We start from the raw sequence: 21,292 nt of genomic DNA on the forward strand, positions 1-21,292 counted from the left end.
CAAACACAAATCTTAGTTCCCAAATACCCCTTTCAACTAGTTTAAGGTCAGAGTTAAGGTTTCAGCATGACCCCATTACAAGACTATAATTAACTATCAAAATAAATATCTATATTAGGAATGACAACGGGACAGGTAGGTTACGGATAGTAGCTCCTAATATTCTACCCGTTTGATAAATATTCGTTTTATACCCATCTGGTATCCGTTATGCAGGTACTTATATATTTTTTTAATATTCAAGGATATCCACGGGCATCCCCAAATATTTTAAAAAAATAATATTTAACAATATATTTGAACCATAAATTCAAATAAAATACAATACATAACATTCATAAATTTTAAATATGTTTCAATCAATGATGAAAGTGTGTTAGGGAATGTCTTTCTAGCATTTGAAATCCCATTGTGGTTTTTGTTTTTTCTTAATCAGATTTTTAGCACGTTAATTAGGATAAAAGGATATATGACATTGGATTGAATTTTAATTTAGTTTTGTATTAAAGTGTACACATTTTAATTTTGTTAAGTGATTGGTTGTATTTGTTCAGTTTATGATGTTGTTATTATGGTTGTTCGTCTGTTTAAATGTATAACAAATGTTTGGCTTTTAGTTGCATATGTATATGTTGATGAAGAATAAGTTTACATGTCAATTAAGTGTAATTAATATTATGTAAATGAAACTTTATGTTTATTATATTCAAATTAAGTTTTCTTTTCAAAATAAGTAGTGATTGTAAATATGATTTAACTCAATTTCAATAAGAATATTTAGAATCATTCTGATTGGATGATGGGAAGAATAGTTAGAACTAGTAGCTAGAGCTATTGTCTAGAGTTAGAAGTTAGTAACTAGAGCTAAAGTTGTAGCTAGTAATTATAGCTAGAGATAGAGCTAGAGCTAGAGTTAGTAGCTAAAGCTAATAGCTAGTAGTTAGTGCTAATAGCTAGAGCTAGTAGCTAAAGCTAATACCTAGAACTAGTAGCTAGAACTAGAGATAGTAGATAAACGTAGTAGCTAGAGGTAATAATTAGTAGCTAGAGTTAGTAACTACAGATATTATCAAAAGTTAGTGGCTAGTAACTAGAACTATAGTTGTAGCTTGTAGCTAGTAGCTAGTAGCTAGAGCTAGAGCTAGTAGCTAGTAGCTAGAGCTAGAGCTAAAGTTGTAGCTAATAGTTAAAGCTAGTAACTAAACTAGTAGTTAGTAGCTAGAGCTAGTAGTTAGAGCTAATAACTAGAGTTAGTAGCTAAAACTAGTCACTAGGACTAAGGCTAGAGGTAGTAGCTAGGGCTGTAGTTAGTAGCTAAAGCTAGTTTGAAAGTTATTACCCATGTGAGATTTTGAACTTTACTTACTTTCATTGTGTGATGCATTCATGTTTATTTACATTTTAGAACTTGCACTATTTATTTTCAAACGAATTGTTGGATTTGAACTCTTGATGTTATATTAGGCCATGTTTGTTTTTATTCACCTAGCCAAATAAAACTTACTTTGAACATAGTTCCTTTGCATATGAATTTTGAGCAATGTTATACTTCTCCTTTATTAATTTTAAGCTCATCACAAGCCTTAGACCAGAAAAACCGTGAAAATACCCATTCCTAGAGTTGTGAGATGTCTTAGGCAGTGTTTAGGAATTTGGGAAATTCAACTGGGGGGAGATTTGAGCTTTTATGATGATTGATCATGAATAATGTGTTGAAACATTTTGAATGAAAATAAATGAGCAAAAGCTGAAAAATCTGAAAGTAAAGCTCAAAATCTCACATGGAGTAAAATCTGTCAAAACTGGCTCAAGACTGACTTTGGCTCAAGACTGATTTTTCATGTAAAAACTATTCAACTCTATTGAAATAAATTGTAAAACTAGTTAGAGACTATAAACTCAAATTAGAAACTCAAAAATCATTCACAATCAAGAACTAATTATGCAAAATGTGTGAAACTCAACTAAAAATAGCAAGGTATCTATCTAAGCAAGTTTAAAACAATGAAAGAAAGCTAAGAACATAATTAATTTCTAAAAACAGCAAAGAACTAACAAATTCACTATTAAATCTGAAACAAAATACTAAAACAGTACAAGAACTCAAACTACTCTTGAAACAACAAATGAAATCCCAATTAACATTTCTAAAATTTTAAAACAACAAAATAAAAGTAAAATCTACTAAAAACATTAAAGAAACCTAAAAGAAACTATCTACAAATGAAGGTTCAAATAAAGTCTAAACACTAAAAACAACAAAGAAAATTAAGATGCATATGAATACCAAAGTTGAACTAAGGATCAGCGAAACTAGCATTAGTAAACTAAAAGAACCAACTCTACAAACTAGAATTAGTAAACCAAACCTGTAACAACATCAAATTAGTAAGAAGAAGTAAGATAGAATCAACTAACTAGAATGGAGAATGGATAATAGGTACCAGTAGTTAAACTTGCAAAATAAGAAACTAAGTCAGAAATGAAACCAAAGTCAGAATTCAGAACTGGTTAAAAAATTAGTAGAAGAATTAGTAAAAGAAGCAAAACTGGTTAGTAAGCATATTAGTAACTGGCGTAAAAACTGGTTAGAGAAATATCATCAGCAAAAACAAGCTAGTGAAAGTAAGTGGGTCAGCCAAAAAGGGTTAGAAAGGTTAGTAAGTCAGCAAACTGATTGAATCAGCAAAACAAGGTTAGTAAACTGAATGCATCAGCAAAAAGTAATCATCGAAGCGGCAGACTTTCCATACGGATTTTCTAACCCCTCCAGTGCTAAGGAATCTATGCAAGTTTTGGAAAAATTAGCAACTGCTCAAGGAGGTTACCCTCAGATAAATGCTTTCCAGTCCCTCCATACTAAAGTTATCTGAATTTGTGTGTAGACTAGTGATCCAGAAGAACTGACTAGTGATCCGGATATTATTTCAGCATTAAGGTAAATCTTCTAATTTCATTACTAACAATTTCAAGCTCATTAGATCCAATATTGATGTTTCTGGAAGTGTGCTAATATTTCCATAAAATTACTTCAGTATTAAAGGGAACTTCCAGTTTGAACCTTGCTCACATGGTGACTTCCTTGGCTCAGTTCTTGGAACAGGAATCGTCAGGGAGAAACTTGAGGATATTATATTGCAGGTATTTCTTTAATTAAATTTATTTCAGGAAAGTTCTTTTTAAAACTTTGCTAATGTGCACACATGAGTGCTAAATTTCCATGTCTTCTCTTTGTTGTTTGATGAGTCAATATTTTTATTATCTTTCTACTTGTATCAATAGAGTGCACTTAATAGGAAGATTATTCTTACCATGGATCCAAACGGAATCAAATCAGTGTCAAAAAAGAAAAGAATCAAATCTGTCAAGAAAACAATATTAACAAGTGTAACCTCTGTAGTTCTTGTTTGCTTTCATTCTGAGTTTTATTTTACCATTTGGTTCTGTTTGACTTTACAGTGTGCATGTACAGCAGCCCCAAACATATCTTAGGAAACTTAGACTTTTACCTTTGTTATCCAGGGAGAACAGGGTGCGCAGATAATTGTTGTGCCAGAACTGGTTGAATTTCTTATGTCAACCTTGGTTAAGGTAGCTTTTTACAGTTTACTTTTCTAGATAAACATCTAATTCTCAGAAGTAATAGTTTTGATTGTAATAGTTAATATTTGATTGCCATTGATGTGGATATGAACGTTGTTTCAAAAAATCTATGATAGTAGTATGGCAGAGTGTTCAAAAATAAAAGATTACAGGAACATTAATATTCGTATAGATAATGTTGCTTAAGTTCATTCATAAGAATATTATATGTCAATTCCAAAATACATAGGCTAACAAATTCAAATATTTTGGTGCCAATTTTTATGTTTTGTTTTTGTTTTAGGATCTAATCCAATACAATTTAAAAATAATAAACTACAAAGATATTAGAGAAGCCATAAATAGCATTCTGACTGCTTTCTTGTTATTCAGGTTCGTAATGTTCCTGTAACTTGCACGAAGATACCATTAATTTCTCTTGATTATGAACCACCAAGGTGCAGCAGTCTTAAACTACACTTGATATTTGTGTCAGTTATACTTTTACTGAATTTGTTTATTGTGCAGAACAAAATCATTCAAAACTATAGAAGCATCGCTAAGAGTTGATGCACTTGCTAGTGCTGGATTTAAGATTTTACGCTCAAAGCTAGTTAACTTGAGTAATATCTCATTTGTCAATTATCTGTAATTTGTTGATACACTTGTGAACATTGGAAAGATTTATGCATAGATTGAATGTTTCTGAATTTGATTAGCTATAACCAGACCAGTTGCATGGCTTACTCTTCCCCTTTCTTTCAATGCCAATATCCAAAAATGTACTCGTGTTCTTGCAACTAAAACTGCTTGAACTTTAACAGCTATTTTGGCATATAATGTGATGAAAAAATAATGGGGGCCATTATGAGTATCAGTTTGGGAAGGAATTCACGCCACACTAAAAAAATGAAAATGAGTGATAAGTGATGAAATTGATCATCACAAATTACTCTCGTAAGATTAAATTTGAGTTCTTATAACTTAGAACTCGAAAGAGGTTATTATAACAAAGAGAAATCTCATTTTCTATCTCATATATCTCACTATCATATTACAAGTGTATCCCTTACAATACCCTCTTAATTCCACAATATTTCCCAATAAGTAATATTTAATAACCACTAGTAATTAACCCCACTAATACTGTTTTTAATTTATATTATCTGGATCATTATTTTTCATTTAATTAAAAAGATAAAAATTACAAAGAATAAAAAGGAAACCATTCAATAAGAATAAATCGTATGATACATTAATTCCAAAAATCCACACTTATTGGTAGCATTGCAAGAGAACCATGCTTTGCCCAACCTAGCTTAGATTTGGCCAATGTCGTAAACAACCCTAAAGCTGCTGTAAAAGACAGGTAAAAGGGTTCTCAAAAATTTCATTTTACCATCTATAATCAGAAAACATGAATGCAGAAGTGAACCTATCACGAAAACCAGCTCTTTAATCAGTAACGATAAATGGATCCACATCACCTAGATCAGCAACCAATGGTTTCAAATTATCAGTATCTTCGTCTTCTGGGGCAAAGTAAGTTGGGAAAGGAAGTAGAGATATGTCAGGTTTTTCGTATACAGCATCTTTTATAAAAACAAAGTTCCCTGTAGCTCCTGGGACCTGTTGTGCACATCATACATACATAGAGAAATAAGCCATCGCTGAGAAGCCAAAATCCAACTTTTTTAGTGACTTAATGGACAACTCTGAACCATGAAGTTGCAAATCTACCACAAAATTTGCGCAACTAATTTGGCTCAACATCAAATTAAAATTTCTGTAGCAGTATTGCATGTGAAATGATTCTGATTTGAACTTTCAGGAAAAAAATTGGTGCATCCACCCCAGTCTGATGTTATGAGCAGATATTTTTTACCCTTAATCTGAATGTCATAAAAATAGAAAAAAGAATTTACCTGGCCTTTCACCCACATCAAATTCCTTGCCGGATCAATTTTATAGACCCATACATTTTTAACTGTTCTTTGATCTCCACCCATTCGCCCAGCCATCTTTTTACCTTTAAAAACCTGAAGGGTAATATAAGACGTGTTTAAATCAATCATCGAGCAAAAATTATAGTAACCAAATTACAACTTATTCAAGGAACTAAACAAACATATCAATCTAAAAAGAGTACAACTTACCCTTCCAGGACCAGTTATATGACCAATAGAACCAGCGCTTCGATGGGACAACGAAGTACCATGGGTTTCTGGCATCCCCTTAAATCCATGCCGCTTCATCACACCCTGGTAACAAAAATGATATTTAAAATTGACACCAATGATTTGAAGATATCCACAAAACTGGAGGACCCTTTTAGTGCCTTTTTACTCGCATTGAATGATTCTCCGCAAGTACACAGAAAATATAAATAAAAGGAAAACAGCATGATGATATATAAAAACACGGCGCAGATACATGTATAAACTTCCATACATGCACAAAGTAATTAACTTCTAAAGAATAAAAGGTAAAAGCAATATTTAACATGAAGGAAGGGGAAAAACACCTGAAAACCTTTTCCTTTGGTTATTCCCGTGACATCAACATATTGGCCTGGAACAAAGTGGCGAACATTAAGTGATGTTCCAACAGGAAGAAGTGCATCCTCTGTCACTGGAAACTCCTTAAGCTTTCTCTTCAGTGGAACTCCTTGCGCCCTTAAATGACCAACTTCAGGCTTGGTCAAATGTTTTTCCTTCTTCTGTCCACAACCAATCTAACTAGAAACAAACCAGCATAAAAGTTTATAATTAGATACACAAACGCTTAAAGGCATAACACCACGGTAGAAACCAAGGCATAGCTAAATGGACCACACCACAAAATATTCAAACTGCTTAATAACACAAACCCGTTTTCTTAAACCAGTTCAGTAAATAGAGTCAACTTTCAATCCAATTTGTTTATTTGGTTCTAAGTTGCAATCAAACCCAAAACAATCTAAAGATCTTTAATGAAGAGTAGTACAACTGTGGGTAATGACTGCACCAACTTGAATATTGGCTTGTTTTAATTATCATTTCTGTCCTTCCTAGTGCATTAAACTGCAGTTGTTCATGTACATTGTTTCATTGAACTCCACCAAGAATGTGCACTATTCAAACAATTGAAACATAAACTGGCTATTAACTTTCCTATAATTTCTTTGAGATTATGCGGCACAAGTCCATAAAGTTGTTGTTCATGCAAATCGGATAAATAGTTAACCACATTGTTACCATTCTGTACAAACTTAATGTCACTCAGGTGAACTTAAGTTCCAAAATCCCACAACAAATACGGTAGAAAATAATACAGGTTTTAGTATGGGTAAATAGAAGGGAAGAGAGGTGTACCTGGAGAGAACAAAAACCTTCTTTCTCTGGGGTCTTAACCTGAGACACAATGTTATCATCCACCCAAAGCACGGTGATTGGGATTCTAGCACCCCATTTATCCCAAAGCGCGCTCATTCCACATTTTACCGCTATAAGCCCAGTTCGCTTGGAATAAGGGGTCATCACACAGGGTTTTTGATCAATAATACGAGTCTGAATCGCTGCATCGGAGCTAAGAAATCGGAGCGGCGAGGGTGAATCGAATGCGAAACGTTGCAACCTGGAAACAAAGCCTCTCGAAAATGCGAGCATGGCAGAGCTACAAAAACGGAACGGATCAGCACAAAACGAATCGAAAAACCGAAAATGTGAAGAATTGCGCGCTTACCCAGGTGAAGATATCAAAAGATTAGGAGATCACACAGCTGGCTTTGCACGGGAGCAGGATGGGATTTAGGGTTTTAGAACTGCGTCTGTGTCAGAGACAGTGTAAAATTGACAAGTTTAAATAAATGAGTCACTCTAATTTTTGTTTTTTAATATAATTTTTCCAAAGTATAATCTTTTAATATAATTTTTCCAACTTTTTATCTCAATGTACACATAAATGAATTTTAAGTTATAAATAAATTTGTTTTGCTTAGTTTTTTTTTTTTATGAAAAACCTTTAAACTGATTGTCTACAGTGTATAATTACTTTGTAAAGTGAATGGACTTGTTATGGTACCCTTCAAGTTTAAATGTTTTCTTCCATTTATTTAGGTATAAAAATCTTTCTCTTTCAGGTCTAACATTAATATATTTTTTTTAGTTTTCTAATACTATTTATATATCTTTTATAGATTAAACTCAATTCATTATACTCACAAAATATATCAAAGTGGATAAATAAATTAACATATTTCAATCAAATGTTATTTCAAGTATTCATTTGTCATATACATAAAAAAATCAAATTACTTTCGTTTGAATTAAAAAAAAAAAAAAAAAGTTCAACATGATGGACATATGACTGTTACATGATAAATTTTGGTGCGATACCAAGGATGAAAATAATAAATTTTAACATATATAATTATATTGATTGATAACTTATAAACTTATATTTTTTTAATGGAATGATATCTAGTAAAATGTTGCCTTTAAATATAATTTACCTTTAAAAATAATATAGTATCATAATATAAAATACTTATAGTAAGTCTAAAATGTAAAGTAAATTATTTATTGAAAAATAAATCATAATTTAATTAAGAAATAAAAATATTTAATTATTATAAATTTTAGTTATATTCTATAATACAAATTCAAATATTAACGACTGTATAAAGTTGAAGTTTGATCAGTTCCTCATTCAAATACATCTGATTTTTTATGCTTTTTTTTTAACTCAATCTAACTCAACTTACCAATTAGATTGAGTTAATCAATTAAAACTACTAACTTTGAAAAAAAAAAATATCATTGAATTTTGTAATTTTTTAAAATATTCTAAAACACTTTTTTTATAAATAATAAATATAATGTAAGTAAGGTTAAATAAAAAGTTACAAATATTAAAACTAAAAATAAAAGTTTTAATTATAGCTCGGATTTCAAGTTAAACCTACATAATCCAAATCATAAATCTAATATATTTATATTGAATTGTATCAGCATCAACATTTTCAATGGGCTGATATTACTGAATAAAATCAGTATCAAATACAAATCACAGCTCTTAGTTTAAGGTGAACATCAATAGTCTTGAAATGGAGGGAATAATAATATTCCTCTGTAAAACTTTTGCCTCTCTCCATTTTTATTTACATGAGGCAAAAGCTTCCCACATAAATGTCTTCTGAACTTGCTCAACTTCTACAAATACCGAATGAGCTCCACTGCAAATTTTCCTTTCTTTGTAGAGTTTATTTCACCTATCTGGTCCCAGATGAAGTAAAACATAACCAACTAAAACGCTTAATCACATATAATATAGCCAAAGTCATTCAGGTAATCCAGTAGCTATTTTAAGTTTTGGCAAGTTACCTTTAATCTTCCCTTTCCACTGACTGATACAATATCTCCACTCTTCAGTGTGGTTCCTTTGGTAGTAACAGGGATCCAGTTCACACGCACATCACCATTGCTACAAGCATATGTAAAACACAGTTATTGTATCTTGCCAAGGTCTTGTCATCAAGAGCAAGCCATGCAAAATGTTCATTTGTCACACAATGTCCATATTTGATTGATATGATTTGTTTCAAGTGGAGTGCTAAACTATATAGAATATACACATAGGTTATGATATGATCTTGAGGTTGTCAATGTAATTTTAGTTTTCTTTGTAATTTTTATCTTTTTAATTAAGTATGAAAAATAATGATCCATATAATGTAAATTAAAAACAGTATTAGTGGGGTTAATTACTACTGGATATTAAATATTACTTATTGAGAATTAATGTGGAATTAAGAAGGTATTGTCTAATTCATCCTATAAAAGGAATACAGTTGTAATATGATAGATAGATATATGAATTTTGACAGAAAATAAGATTTCTCTTTTGTGAGAACTTTTTGGAGTTCTAAGTTATAAGAACTCAAATTTAATCGTAGGAGGGTAACTTCAATCAATTTCATTACTTATCACTTATTTTCAAATTTTTAGTATGGCGTCAATGTCCTTTCCAAACTGAATATCAAAACGGTCTCCATTGTTTTCTCATCATATTAATATGCCAAAATAGCTGTTAAAGTTCAAGAAGTTTTAGTTGCAAGAACATGAGTACATTTCTGCATATTGGCAACATTGGAAGAAAAGGGAATTGTAAGCCATGCAACTGGTGTGGTTAAAGCTAATCAAATTCAGAGACATTCAATCTCTGCATAAAACTTTGCAATGTTCATGAGTGTATTATAGGCAATCAACAAATTACAGATAATTGACAGATGAGATATTACTCAAGTTAAGTCCGAGATAACCAACCTGATCATGTCAACTAGCTTTGAGCGTGAAATTTTAAATCCGGCACTAGCAAGTGCATCAACTCTTAGCGATGCTTCTATAGTTTTGAATGATTTTGTTCTGCACAATAAACAAATTCAGTAAAAGTATAACTAACACAAATATCAAGTGAAGTAGTTTAAGACTGCTGCACCTTGGTGGTTCATAATCAAGAGAAATTAATGGTATCTTGGTGCAAGTTACAGGAACATTACGAACCTGAATAACAAGAATGCAGTCAGAATGCTATTTTAAGACTTCTATAATATCTTTTTAGTTTATTATTTTCAAAATTGTATTGGATTAGATCCTGAAACAAAAACAAACATAAAAATTGGCATCAAAATATTTGAACTTGTTAGCTTAGATATTTTGGAATATATTATTCTTATAAATGAACTTAAGCAAAATTATCTATATGAATGTAAATATTTCTGTAATATTGTATTTTTGAACAGTCTGCCATACTACTATCATAGATTTTTGGAAACAACGTGCATATTCACATCAATGGCCATCAAATATTAACTATTACAATCACAACTATTACTTCTGAGAATTAGATGTTTATCTAGAAAAGTAAACTGTAAAAAGCTACCTTAACCAAGGTTGACATAAGAAATTCAACCAGTTCTGGCACAACAATTATCTGCGCACCCTGTTCTCCCTGGATAACAAAGGTAACAAAGTCTAAGTTTCCTAAAATATGTTTGGACAGCTGTACATGCACACTATAAAGTCAAACGGAACAAAACGGTAAAATAAAACTCAGAATGAAAGCAAACAAGAATTACAGAGATCACACTTCTTAATATTGTTTTCTTCATAGATTTGACTCTTTTTTCCTTTTTGACACTGATTTGATTCAGTTTGGATCCATCGTAAGAATAATCTTCCTATTAAATGCACTCTATTGGTACAAGTAGAAAGATAATAAAAATATTGACTCATCAAACAACAAAGAGAAGACATGGAAATTTAGCACTCATGTGTACACATAGCAAAGTTTTAAAAAGAACTTTCCTGAAATAAATTTAGTTAAAGAAATACCTGCAATATAATATCCCCAAGTTTCTCCCTGACAATTCCTGTACCAAGAACTGAGCCAAGGAAGTCACCATGTGAGCAAGGTTCAAACTGGAAGTTCCCTTTAATACTGAAGTAATTTTATGTAAATATTAGCACATTTCTAGAAACATCAATAATGGATCTAATGAGCTTGAAAATTGCAAGTAATGAAATTAGAAGATTTACCTTAATGCTGAAATAATATCTGGATCACTAGTCAGTTCTTCCGGATGTCCAACAGATATCCGACAGCGTTCAGCCTATAGAGAATACAAGTGTTATGTCTACACACAGATTCAGATAACTTTAGTATGGAGGGGCTGGAAAGTATTTATCTGGATATTTACCTGAGGATAACCTCCTTGAGCAATTGCTTTCACGTCTGCTAATTTTTCCAAAACTTGCATAGATTCCTTTAGCACTGGAGGGGTTAGAAAATCTGTGTGGAGAGTCTCCCGCTTCGATGATGCTCGTCTAGCCTACAACAAATGGACAACAACGAAGTCAGGGAATTAAATAGTGATATAGGGTAGGATTTTAAGACATGTAATGGTCCAAGGGCATCTATTTTTGACAGACAATCAGCATCAACCTTGTATGCAGGTAAAAAGGAGTACCAAAGTTGTTGTGTGAGGTAATGATGCTTATGGACTAGAGACCAGGAAAAAAGAAGAAAGTACCATCTCAAGAATATGTTTTACTTCTTTTGCTACACTTCTTTCTCCTACTCCCTTGATTAGCACGTCAACTTCTCCCTTTAAAGCTTGTACTGCTTGGCTTACACCTGAAGCTGCACTTCAAAAAACATTAAAATGGAAACTGGATCAAGATTGAGAGCCCACAAATACATACTTTACTAAACCTGCAGCTCAAAAGTGGCAAAGAAGTCATGAATATTTCCTTGTTATCACCCGGTACACTTATTTTCTAAGCACTAATCAATCGATAATCATATGTCAAAATTGGTTAGAGCTTAAGAGCAGGCGCACTTACAGGATTTAATGAAAGTTATCTAGTCAAAAACATTACTATAATATCTCACATGTACATTACCACTAACACCAATAAGTACTCTAGATGACATTAGAACAACCTTATACAAAATTGCCCCAGTTTCTCAGGAAAAGCATCAGATCCTCAGTAGCAGCACATGGAGATTGCTACAATGTTGAGCCGCTAGTTGGAATAAAAAAGTAGGATATATATTTCAGTGGACATACCATGGACCACCACTTTGTCTCAATTCAAAAGTTTTAGGCATTATGTTCAAAAGTCCTTCCACATTATACACTCCTTACCTGGTTCCTTAATATCCACACTGGAACTGCTTCACTAGTCCACTCAAACCCACATTCCTGTGACAATTTACACTCCTTGTCCAGAAGCCTTTCCCAGGTAATCAATAGTTAATATTTTCATGAGCACAGAAAGCCTATTTTTCTGAGATCAACATGCCTACCAACATTTTGGCACTCTTTAGTCTTCACCAAACCAACCTGCACTACACTGTTTTCTCATCACCAAGAAAAAGCCTACTTTTAAAAGCCAACAAAGTCATATATGTTACCACTTATCACCAGGTCGAGCCAGATAAAAACACTAGTCATGCCACCTCAGCCATTGATTCTTCTCTCTCACACATACTCTTCCCCATAGTGGCTTTTTCCCATTCATTGGCAATGGTTCAGGAAACCCCCTTACCCTTTGGGCCTCAGCAATACCAAAACCCCTTCACTATAGCAGGCTTACAGTGTATCAAGTTCAATATAATCAGTGAAACAAGAGGAACACCCTTGCCAAATTACAAACGGCATGCATATAATTCATGAAACCCCTTTGTCCATTCAGCAATATAAATTCATATAAACGTGAGTTATAAACACAATGCATCTCAAAATTAAAACAACAGGTAACGAAGACAAGGATAAGATTTCGAGTTTTACCAATTGCAAACATAATAAGATGGGAGTTAGCATGTGTCCTGAATGATTGAATAAAAAATTCTTACAATTTGGTATTTCAAACATTCAGAACACGACAATTACTAACATCCTGTTGTGAGAGCAAATTGATAAACCCCATCGGGGTATTATTAGAATTCTCCACTCTGTTAAACCACACACCCACAATTTCTTATATCAAAAAGATTGCAGCTTTTAAGAGAGTAAACATAATGGGTATGCGAAGGTTAACCAGCATCAGATTAAATACAGGTAGCATCAATAAATAAAGGGAAACTCAAATTGGAAGAATAAGTATAAACCTGAACAAGTAGAAACGGAGAGAATATGAGAGGAAAATTTTGTTTGGAAAGAGAAGGTGGCATTGCTGTTGAAGATATGAGAATGAGATACTGCAAAAGTCTGAGCAGCTCTTCTTAGAATACATGCAGTTCCAAAGCTTGTGGCTCCAGCCATGGTGGTTCCACCTTTGTTGGGATGACCTGAAACTCAACACCACCACATGAGGAGTTATATTGTGTCTCTTATTTTTCTTCTTATTTTTTCCATTTTGTGTTTAAGATTGAAAATAAAATGTAAGTTTATCATGTTTTTTATTGTTTGTTTTACCATTATACTATTATCATCAGACCACTTTTACAGTTTATCCTCCATATCAAATAATATATATTTGCGTTTATTAGATAAGATAATTGATTATATAATTCAATATAAATATATTATATTTATGATTTGGATTATGTAGGTTTAACTTGAAATCCAACCTATAACTATTTTTTTTTTTTACATGTTTTAGTTTTAATATATGTAACTTTTTATTATGTCCATTATATTTATTATTTCTATAAAAAAAAGGTCTTTTAGAATATTTTACAAAAACAATTTTAAAAAGTTACAAAATTAACTATTATGATACTATATTGTTTTTAAAGTAAATTATATTTAAAAGTAACATATTTTACTAGATCTCATTCCATAATATATATATATATATATATATATATATATATATATATATATATATATATATAATTTTATAAGTTATCAATCAATATAATTATATATGTTAAATTTTGTTTATTTCCATCCCTTCCATACTTATTTTATGGTTTGGTACCAAAACTTATCATGCAATGTTCATATATGTCCATCATGTTGAACTTATTTTCTTAATTCAAACAAAGCTATATTTTTTTATGTCTATTCTATATGACAAAAATGAATATTTGAAATAACATTTGATTGAAATATGTTAGTTTATTCATCCACTTTAATCCATCTTGTGAGTATAATGATTTGAGTTTAATCTATAAAAGCTATATAAATAGTATTAGAAATTAAAAGGAATATACTAATGTTAAACTTAAAAGAAGAAAGGTTTTTATACTTAAATAAATAAATGGAAAAAAACATTTAAAATTGAAGAGGATCATAACAAATCCATTTACTTTAAAAAGTACTTATATTTTGTAGTAGTGATGGCAATATAAGTTGGTCCAACCTCCACTTTGGCTCGCAAAATGCAAGTCGGACTGTCCGCCCCACACTTTCAACACGGACTGAAAAATTTGGCTCGTCCTGCATAAATGTGTTCTGCTGGTTTGTAGGCCGATCCGTCTTTTTTTTAAAAGAAATTATGATAAAACTTTCAATATTCAACAAATTTGAAAACTTTAACGGGTTCACAAAATTAAATAAAGACTTTGAGAAATTGCATAATAAATTAATAATTTAACATTTTCATCATATTTATAGTTATATTTTGATATATTATTCTAATTTTAGCATATTAAAAAATACATAATACTTGTCATTTTTAATCACTCAAGTATTTGAAAAGTTTATGCAGAAGTCTAGAAAGAGTAACTAATATACACAAGTACGGCCAGCAGACTCAATGTCCTAACCTATTTCGAGTTTTTTTGACAAGTCTATTGTTTGGTCGGACCTAACACATATAGACAATTGGTTTACAAGTTTTTCATAAACCAAAATAAAATTCCGGCAAAACAAATTATTTATAACTTAAAACCTATTTGTATATATTTAGATAAAAAGTTGGAAAAGTATATTAAAAAATTATACTTTGTAATTTTTTTCACTTTTAGACCATATTAAAAAAATTCAGAGTGACTCATTTAAACTTGTCAATTTCACACACCAGAAATTCACTGTAACGATACCACTAGCACACAGTTTCAAAGGGTTTGTCCTTGTTCTGTTATGGTAGAGAAACTTCAACTCTGACTAAAGGTTGAAAGAGACTACTTTCAGCATGTTTGGACCTTGATTAATCTCATCTTCAAAAGTACTTCCATAATAAAAGATACAAAGATTATTTTTACCCAAAAGTACTTTTACCACCAAAAGTATATTTCTACTATTATCCATACAAGCACTTTGCTGACAAAGTTTTGCAATTTCAAACATGCACTTTGCTAACAAATTTACGCAATTTAAAAATCTTCATTCAGATCTAAATAAAAACAAAAACTTCAAAAAACGCACCAGTGGACAAAGTGTAATTTACCTAAAACTTGTACCCTTAACACTTTGCTATTTGTGCCTACACTTTTGAACTTCTACTTGGTGTTCTTAAGTCAATGATTATTTCATATTGGTACCTGTTGTAGCTTAATAAAGACATTCATGCTCACTGTACCATCACATCTCAAGTCATGTTCAACCAATATGTAAAACCTTTGATAAAGTTCAGTATATCACACTACGTTCTTGTGAACAATTAACTATAAAAACAAATTAAAGCTTCCGGTAACATCTCATGAAAACTGAACAAAATTTGAAAAGTACAAAGTCAAGCTAAAAAGTAGTATTCATGCAACTTCTCCCCAACGCAGGAACTAAGCACAACAAAGTGTGTTTGATCTATTTCTCTCAAGAGGGTGTATGGAACATGAATATAACTTATGCTACTTCACAAACCTAGCCACCCCACCTTCTACATCTAAACATCTCAGAAAAGATAGATGTATCCAAGCACTGCCAAAAGGAGGACTAACAAAGCAGCCACTGCAGCTCCAACCCACACCCAGTAATTGTTAGACTTCTTACGCTTAAGAATAACTTTTGGCACTGAATCTGGACCTCTTGCTCGGTTCCTGGACCTGATACCACTCTCCTTTTGGACCTTTTCCTTCACAGGTGCAGGGGCTGGAATCTCATCTACAACCTTTTCTGGTTCAGTAGCCTCAGCAACTTCATCTTTTGGTTCATCCTCAGGGTTGGCAACAACTCCAGCAGCACCTGAAGCTTTCTTCTTTGCTTTCTTCTCACGGTCCTATAAAAACCGGTTTCAGGTTTTTGAAAATGTATAACTACAGAATGACAAAAAGAAATGAAGAATCAAATCACCTTGAGCTTCTTCTCAGCTTCCTTTTGTGCTCTGATTGCTGCTTTGGCTGCAGCTTTGTCAGCTAACTTCTTCTTTCTTTCCAGGGCCTGCTTTGCTTTCAAAATTTCCTCCTCACGCTTTATCTCTTTCAGCTTTGCAGGATCAATTTCAGGCTCCTTGGCAGGGGTCACCTTTCTGGGATTTTCAAATTCATATTCATCAGTTACTGCTGAATCCTTAATGTCTGGTTTGGATTTCAAATCTCTCCCTTTGCTTTTGGATTCTTTCTGAGCAGGCAAAGTTTCTTGTGGAGATGGCTTAGGTTCCTCCTTTGGCTGTTTTGAAACAGTTTTTGGTATTGCTTCAGCTTCAGCAAGTTTTGGTTCTTCCAGTAATGGCCTTTCATCTGGGTTCCTCATCCGTCCATCCCGACTTAACTGACGCATATCCAATGAGGCTAAAATTCTTTTTTCATAATCATTCCTGAATGCTTTGTCACTGTTCCAGAGTGCCATAAATTTCTCAACCTGGAATCAGGGGAAAATGTAAGTTCGATCATAACCATCAGTCAAAAAAGCAGAAAAAGGTGTGCAATGCATCACTAAATATTGGATAGTTAGTATGAACCAATATTATGATGAGGACAAACCTCTGTCTGTGAAACTTCATCAAGAGCATTGATATCTTTCTTGGCAGCCAGATCCCGTGCTTTGTTCAGAACTGTACGACTTTGATAGAAATAGGAATTCTGAACCAGAAAATATTAATGCAAATTCAGATATTATTCCACTGTGCTACATAGCACTGAAATAAACAAAATTAGATTAAAAATTGTTTCAAAAGTAAATACAAATTGACATCAATGACAACTTCAGGCATGTTTTCATGAAACTTTATCAAGACAAAAATTCTACTTTATAGTGCTCAAGTAAATAGATATGCTAAATAATTGCCAATTTGGCAGAATTCCAAGATTCCAGTCACAATAATGCGTCAACTAAGTTCCTAAAACAGCAAGTTATACGTAAACTGAACAGAAGTCATTAAATGATTGCTGGTAACATAATTGAAAGAAATGAAGGTGCAAATAATCCCATGTTTCTTTCCACCTTAAAAAAATTATCCATATCAAATGAGATGGAAACAGAAAAATAAGGTCTTAAAGACCCCATTCTCCACCTTCTCTACCTAAACACCAGAGGAAATTAAAAACATTTCACCCTCTTTCGCATCCATATATTCTTCTTTTTTCATTTTCCACCTGGTTTACCAAGCACATCCTAAAGAAATCACATTGGAGTGCTCATATTTTAAAGTGAAACATACCCCCTCCTCACGCTGTTTTTTCAGCTGCTGCATGCTTTCAAAAGATTTGTCCCTTTTCTGAGATATGGCTGCCAGTTCCTCCTGTAGAGACTGAATATCCTTGTCAATGGTTTTCAGGGCATCATCAATTTGCTTGATTTTGGACCGAATTGCTTCTCTCTCTTTCTTCACTCCATCCAAATCCCCACCTATAAGCTGCAATGGAAGTTAATTTCTCAATAACCTTTTGAATAATAATACTCATTTATTCAAAAATAGTTTTAATAAGGGGAAATTTATTAGCACAAACAAATAAAACCATCTTACCTTGACCTGATCTTGAATGGCTTCTTTCTGCCCCATAGACTCCTGTAACTTGGTTCTCATTGCCGCATTAGCAATAACTTTCTCCCTTGTGCCCTCGAGCTGTTTGATTTCTCGGAGGAGTTGTTTTTCCTCAGTCAATGGAATGCTCTCGTGCTGTATGCGGTACTGCAAACTATATATCTGCATTCGTCAACCACACAGGAGTAGTGAGTAATGGAGAATAGATGTTGGTATAAATAGACATTGATGAACTCAACTAAAAAGAACTCAAACTCATAACATACAATACTATTAAGTTCTGCCTCAGATGAACACAAACCACCCCGACCCGCATTATTTGTATTGCGCAGCTTGCCCAGTGCTTGCTGCAAAGGTTCAATCTCTTTTATTTTCTCATCCACAATACTCTGAAATTGCCTACTGTCACCTCTTAGGGACTTGATTTGAGAAATTAACTCGCCTCGTTCTGACTGCAATGAATATATAAATATATTAGATCATCATATCACGTCATTTCATTCTGCAAAAATAACTCATGAAAAAAAAGATGCAAGCCCCATGATCTTTTCTACTATCAATGGGCTCAATAAATGTTTAAATTCCACAGTTACACTCAAACAACACTACTAACATCAAAATCCATATAAATGTAATCAGAAAATAAATTATTTAATTTCTTTCTGCATAAATTTTGGATATAATTTTGAAAACAAATGTTTGCTGCTTAGAGTCTTAAGCATTTTTTACACCACCAATACAATAATTTTCATCAAGCAACCAAAATGATTTCTTCTCAACTCACCCGCTTTGCCTTCAGTGCTTCAGTGATCTGAAAGCGGGCTTGATTTTTCTTGGTAATCTCTTTGTCAAGAGAATCAATTTTAGACTTTATGGTTGGATCCTCGTAAGGCCGCCACCTGACAAAATAATAAGAATGAATCTGCTTAGGTGCAGGCCACTCTTCAGCAGCATCTCTAGGCACATTCGCTTCAGAAACATCATTCCCTTTTGCCGATTCATCTCCATGTGACCCAAATTTGATGGCCTCCACAGCTCCTATCTCTTTTTCCAGCTTTCCATTCTCCTTCTCATGTGAAACAGGTTTTGCTCCTTCAGCACCATTCTCCACTGGTCCTTGAACCATCTCAAATCCCACAACCTCAACCGCCATGGTTCCAACTACAAGACAGGAATACCTAATAATACCAAAGCCAAAGCAAATAATAAAGGGAAGATTCATGAGCATATACAGTTGAATATTTCGATATTTCGATCCACAGGCTCAATAAGCAGGTAAACAATCGCTAAATCACAACTCAAACACTAAATCACAACTCAAACACTAAATCACAACTCAAACAGAGAATTGTAAGAAACATGTTAACCGTGCACCATTATTATTATCATCATCGAATAACAACCAAATACACATCCACAAAGTCATTAACATATATGCTGAACGACAGCACAAGAAAACTAAAAGATCAACATTCCACATGTCCTTTCAGTAAATACATAAATTCCATCAATTTGATTATAAACAACCAATCAGGTTAAATACATAAAGGGATCTAAAGATTAACAGCTTCATCTCAAACATGCAAATGAAACAAACCACCATCAACAAAACAACAAAACACGATTTAACAAAAACATAATTTTCCAGACAAAAATTCACCTTTTTATTTGACTAAACCCAAAGTGTGCAAATCCGAATCCCAGAATGAAGAAAAGACCGTCAAAACAAAATTCATAAAGGGTATGATCTGAATAAATAGAACGATCAACCTAGCATAGATGCATCGAGAAAGACAAAAACTTTGAATCTAAAAATCATCCCAATAAACTAAAAACGGCACAAGCAATGACATAGAGAATACCCAAATGGAGAAGGAAGAGAATTACAGCAAAGGAAGTCCTCCTCTTTCAAAAGGGTCTCCAAATTATAAATCAGATCTCGAGTTCTGAGACAGAACCTCTAGCCCCTCTTCACTGCGATGACTTAGAACAAAACCCAGTTTCAGAGAGAAATAAGAATTAACAGTTTTTATTTATATAAACAAAATCGTAGATATTTTTCCTTTTTCTTTTTTTTTCACGAGCGGATTTCGCACCTATCTTTTCTTCTAGTAAAATGTATGATGACTACAGTATATCTTGCTGCTGTTATTTTAAGTAGGATTTTTTTTTTTCTTTTCTACACTTTTGGGATAATTCATAAATTCAAACTAGATAAATAAACGAATATTAACTATAAATCCAAATGCCAAATGAAAATATAGGAGATTTTGTAATTTTTATTCTTTTATGTACAAATTTTGTTCATTGCTCTTTATTGGACATGTGTATCTAAATCTAAAAGATAAAATTCTCTTAACCCAAATCAGAATCTTGAGAGGATCATAGAGAAAAGAGTTATATATATATATATATATATATATATATATATATATATATATATATATATATATATATATATATATATATATATATATATATATATATAATTGTTCTGCTTTTAGATATATAATATTATATTATAACAAAATATTTATCAATTTTAAGACTTCTTTCTGGTAACATAGATAAGTATATATGTGTTATTCTACTTACATTAGGGTGACATGTAAATTCAGATTAAAAATAAATTTTGTAACGTAAGATATTATTAATTTTGTAACAAATTGGACGTGGTTAAGAATAATAAGATATGGGATGAGTATCTTTTATTTTGTTTATAAATGATTATTATCCTTGTACTTTGTTCTAAAGATAATTTGGTTAGTACAAAATAAGTCTTTGATCATTATCTGTGGCAAAAATCTAAGGAGCTAACGGATATATTGTATAAATGAAATTAGTATATATTATGATGAATAAAATTTGAGTTTTTTTTTTTTTCATATCATGTGTTATAAGTTATTGAAAACTAAAAAACTCAATTTAAAAATAAAATACAAAATTGTGAAAAATAAATTATCTCCAGATTACTTTTTTTTTATAAATATGTGTCCATCTATATTACATTAAAATAATGAAATTAAGAAAAACATAAAAATATAGGTAATTTTATAAAGTTCGTTTTTAAATGATTGTGTGGAGAAATAGAAATATTGAATTTTGAGAGAACTATTCCGACTTTTGAACAGTTAAATTTGTAATATTTTAATTAAATAGTTAAATTACTTTTATGGAAGAACTATAAAAAAAATTTCTCTTTTATAATATATATATATATATATATATTAATGTTTTATATATTAGTTTATGGGTGATAATGATTGAATTTACTTTAAAGTTAAAATAAAATTTAAATTAATAAAACTATTATTAAATCAAAATTTATATTTTAAAAATAAATTATTTTATGAAAT

At 31.9% G+C, this 21,292-nt stretch overlaps 3 protein-coding genes and 1 pseudogene across 5 annotated transcripts; 1 reads left to right on the forward strand and 3 right to left on the reverse strand.

Moving 5' to 3' along the window:
* The first annotated feature begins 120 nt into the window (after positions 1 to 120).
* LOC114184681 lies at positions 121 to 4,396 on the forward strand (annotated as a pseudogene).
* A 400-nt stretch (positions 4,397 to 4,796) lies between these two features.
* LOC114183503 (50S ribosomal protein L3-2, chloroplastic-like) lies at positions 4,797 to 7,430 on the reverse strand. Its single transcript, XM_028070539.1, has 6 exons — positions 7,306 to 7,430; positions 6,936 to 7,236; positions 6,107 to 6,316; positions 5,739 to 5,843; positions 5,508 to 5,621; positions 4,797 to 5,211 (listed from the first exon to the last, which is right to left on the reverse strand). Exons 2-6 carry the CDS (start codon positions 7,227 to 7,229, stop codon positions 5,038 to 5,040), a joined length of 897 nt encoding a protein of 298 aa, XP_027926340.1. The 5' UTR covers positions 7,230 to 7,236; positions 7,306 to 7,430; the 3' UTR covers positions 4,797 to 5,037.
* A 1,094-nt stretch (positions 7,431 to 8,524) lies between these two features.
* LOC114183915 (putative RNA-binding protein YlmH) lies at positions 8,525 to 13,473 on the reverse strand. The gene is made up of 10 exons (XM_028071096.1): positions 13,237 to 13,473; positions 11,654 to 11,763; positions 11,321 to 11,452; positions 11,160 to 11,233; positions 10,956 to 11,061; positions 10,504 to 10,572; positions 10,060 to 10,124; positions 9,888 to 9,986; positions 8,946 to 9,045; positions 8,525 to 8,837 (listed from the first exon to the last, which is right to left on the reverse strand). Exons 1-10 carry the CDS (start codon positions 13,388 to 13,390, stop codon positions 8,775 to 8,777), a joined length of 972 nt encoding a protein of 323 aa, XP_027926897.1. The 5' UTR covers positions 13,391 to 13,473; the 3' UTR covers positions 8,525 to 8,774.
* A 2,137-nt stretch (positions 13,474 to 15,610) lies between these two features.
* Positions 15,611 to 20,050, reverse strand: LOC114184873 (proton pump-interactor 1-like). 3 transcript variants are annotated; one of them, XM_028072246.1, is made up of 8 exons: positions 19,824 to 20,050; positions 18,721 to 19,114; positions 18,203 to 18,388; positions 17,919 to 18,098; positions 17,613 to 17,807; positions 16,936 to 17,034; positions 16,307 to 16,813; positions 15,611 to 16,232 (listed from the first exon to the last, which is right to left on the reverse strand). In XM_028072246.1, the coding sequence occupies exons 2-8, from the start codon at positions 19,087 to 19,089 to the stop codon at positions 15,909 to 15,911; spliced, it is 1,860 nt and encodes a 619-aa protein (XP_027928047.1). In that variant the 5' UTR covers positions 19,090 to 19,114; positions 19,824 to 20,050; the 3' UTR covers positions 15,611 to 15,908. The 3 variants fall into 3 exon arrangements, with proteins under 3 accessions (XP_027928047.1, XP_027928048.1, XP_027928049.1); XM_028072247.1 differs by having other exon boundaries at positions 19,799 to 19,968; XM_028072248.1 differs by having other exon boundaries at positions 18,721 to 19,097; positions 19,824 to 19,956.
* Between the last annotated feature and the right edge of the window lie 1,242 nt (positions 20,051 to 21,292).

The sequence above is a fragment of the Vigna unguiculata genome, chromosome 5 (assembly GCF_004118075.2).
Source record: "Vigna unguiculata cultivar IT97K-499-35 chromosome 5, ASM411807v1, whole genome shotgun sequence".
Classification (NCBI taxonomy): domain Eukaryota; kingdom Viridiplantae; phylum Streptophyta; class Magnoliopsida; order Fabales; family Fabaceae; genus Vigna; species Vigna unguiculata.

Excerpts from the sequence above, each read along its gene's own strand:
- LOC114183503 (XM_028070539.1), bottom strand. The coding sequence starts at position 7,229 with ATGCTCGCATTTTCGAGAGGCTTTGTTTCCAGGTTGCAACGTTTCGCA. Across the intron at positions 5,844-6,106 it reads CCAAAGGAAAAGGTTTTCAG|GGTGTGATGAAGCGGCATGG; the intron begins GTGTTTTTCCCC and ends TTTTGTTACCAG. Across the intron at positions 5,212-5,507 it reads TGATGTGGGTGAAAGGCCAG|GTCCCAGGAGCTACAGGGAA; the intron begins GTAAATTCTTTT and ends TGTGCACAACAG.
- LOC114183915 (XM_028071096.1), bottom strand. The coding sequence starts at position 13,390 with ATGGCTGGAGCCACAAGCTTTGGAACTGCATGTATTCTAAGAAGAGCT. Across the intron at positions 11,234-11,320 it reads CTCAAGGAGGTTATCCTCAG|GCTGAACGCTGTCGGATATC; the intron begins GTAAATATCCAG and ends TATTCTCTATAG. Across the intron at positions 11,062-11,159 it reads GATATTATTTCAGCATTAAG|TATTAAAGGGAACTTCCAGT; the intron begins GTAAATCTTCTA and ends AAATTACTTCAG.
- LOC114184873 (XM_028072246.1), bottom strand. The coding sequence starts at position 19,089 with ATGGCGGTTGAGGTTGTGGGATTTGAGATGGTTCAAGGACCAGTGGAG. Across the intron at positions 17,035-17,612 it reads AAAAACAGCGTGAGGAGGGG|AATTCCTATTTCTATCAAAG; the intron begins GTATGTTTCACT and ends TTTCTGGTTCAG. Across the intron at positions 16,814-16,935 it reads ATGAAGTTTCACAGACAGAG|GTTGAGAAATTTATGGCACT; the intron begins GTTTGTCCTCAT and ends CCCTGATTCCAG.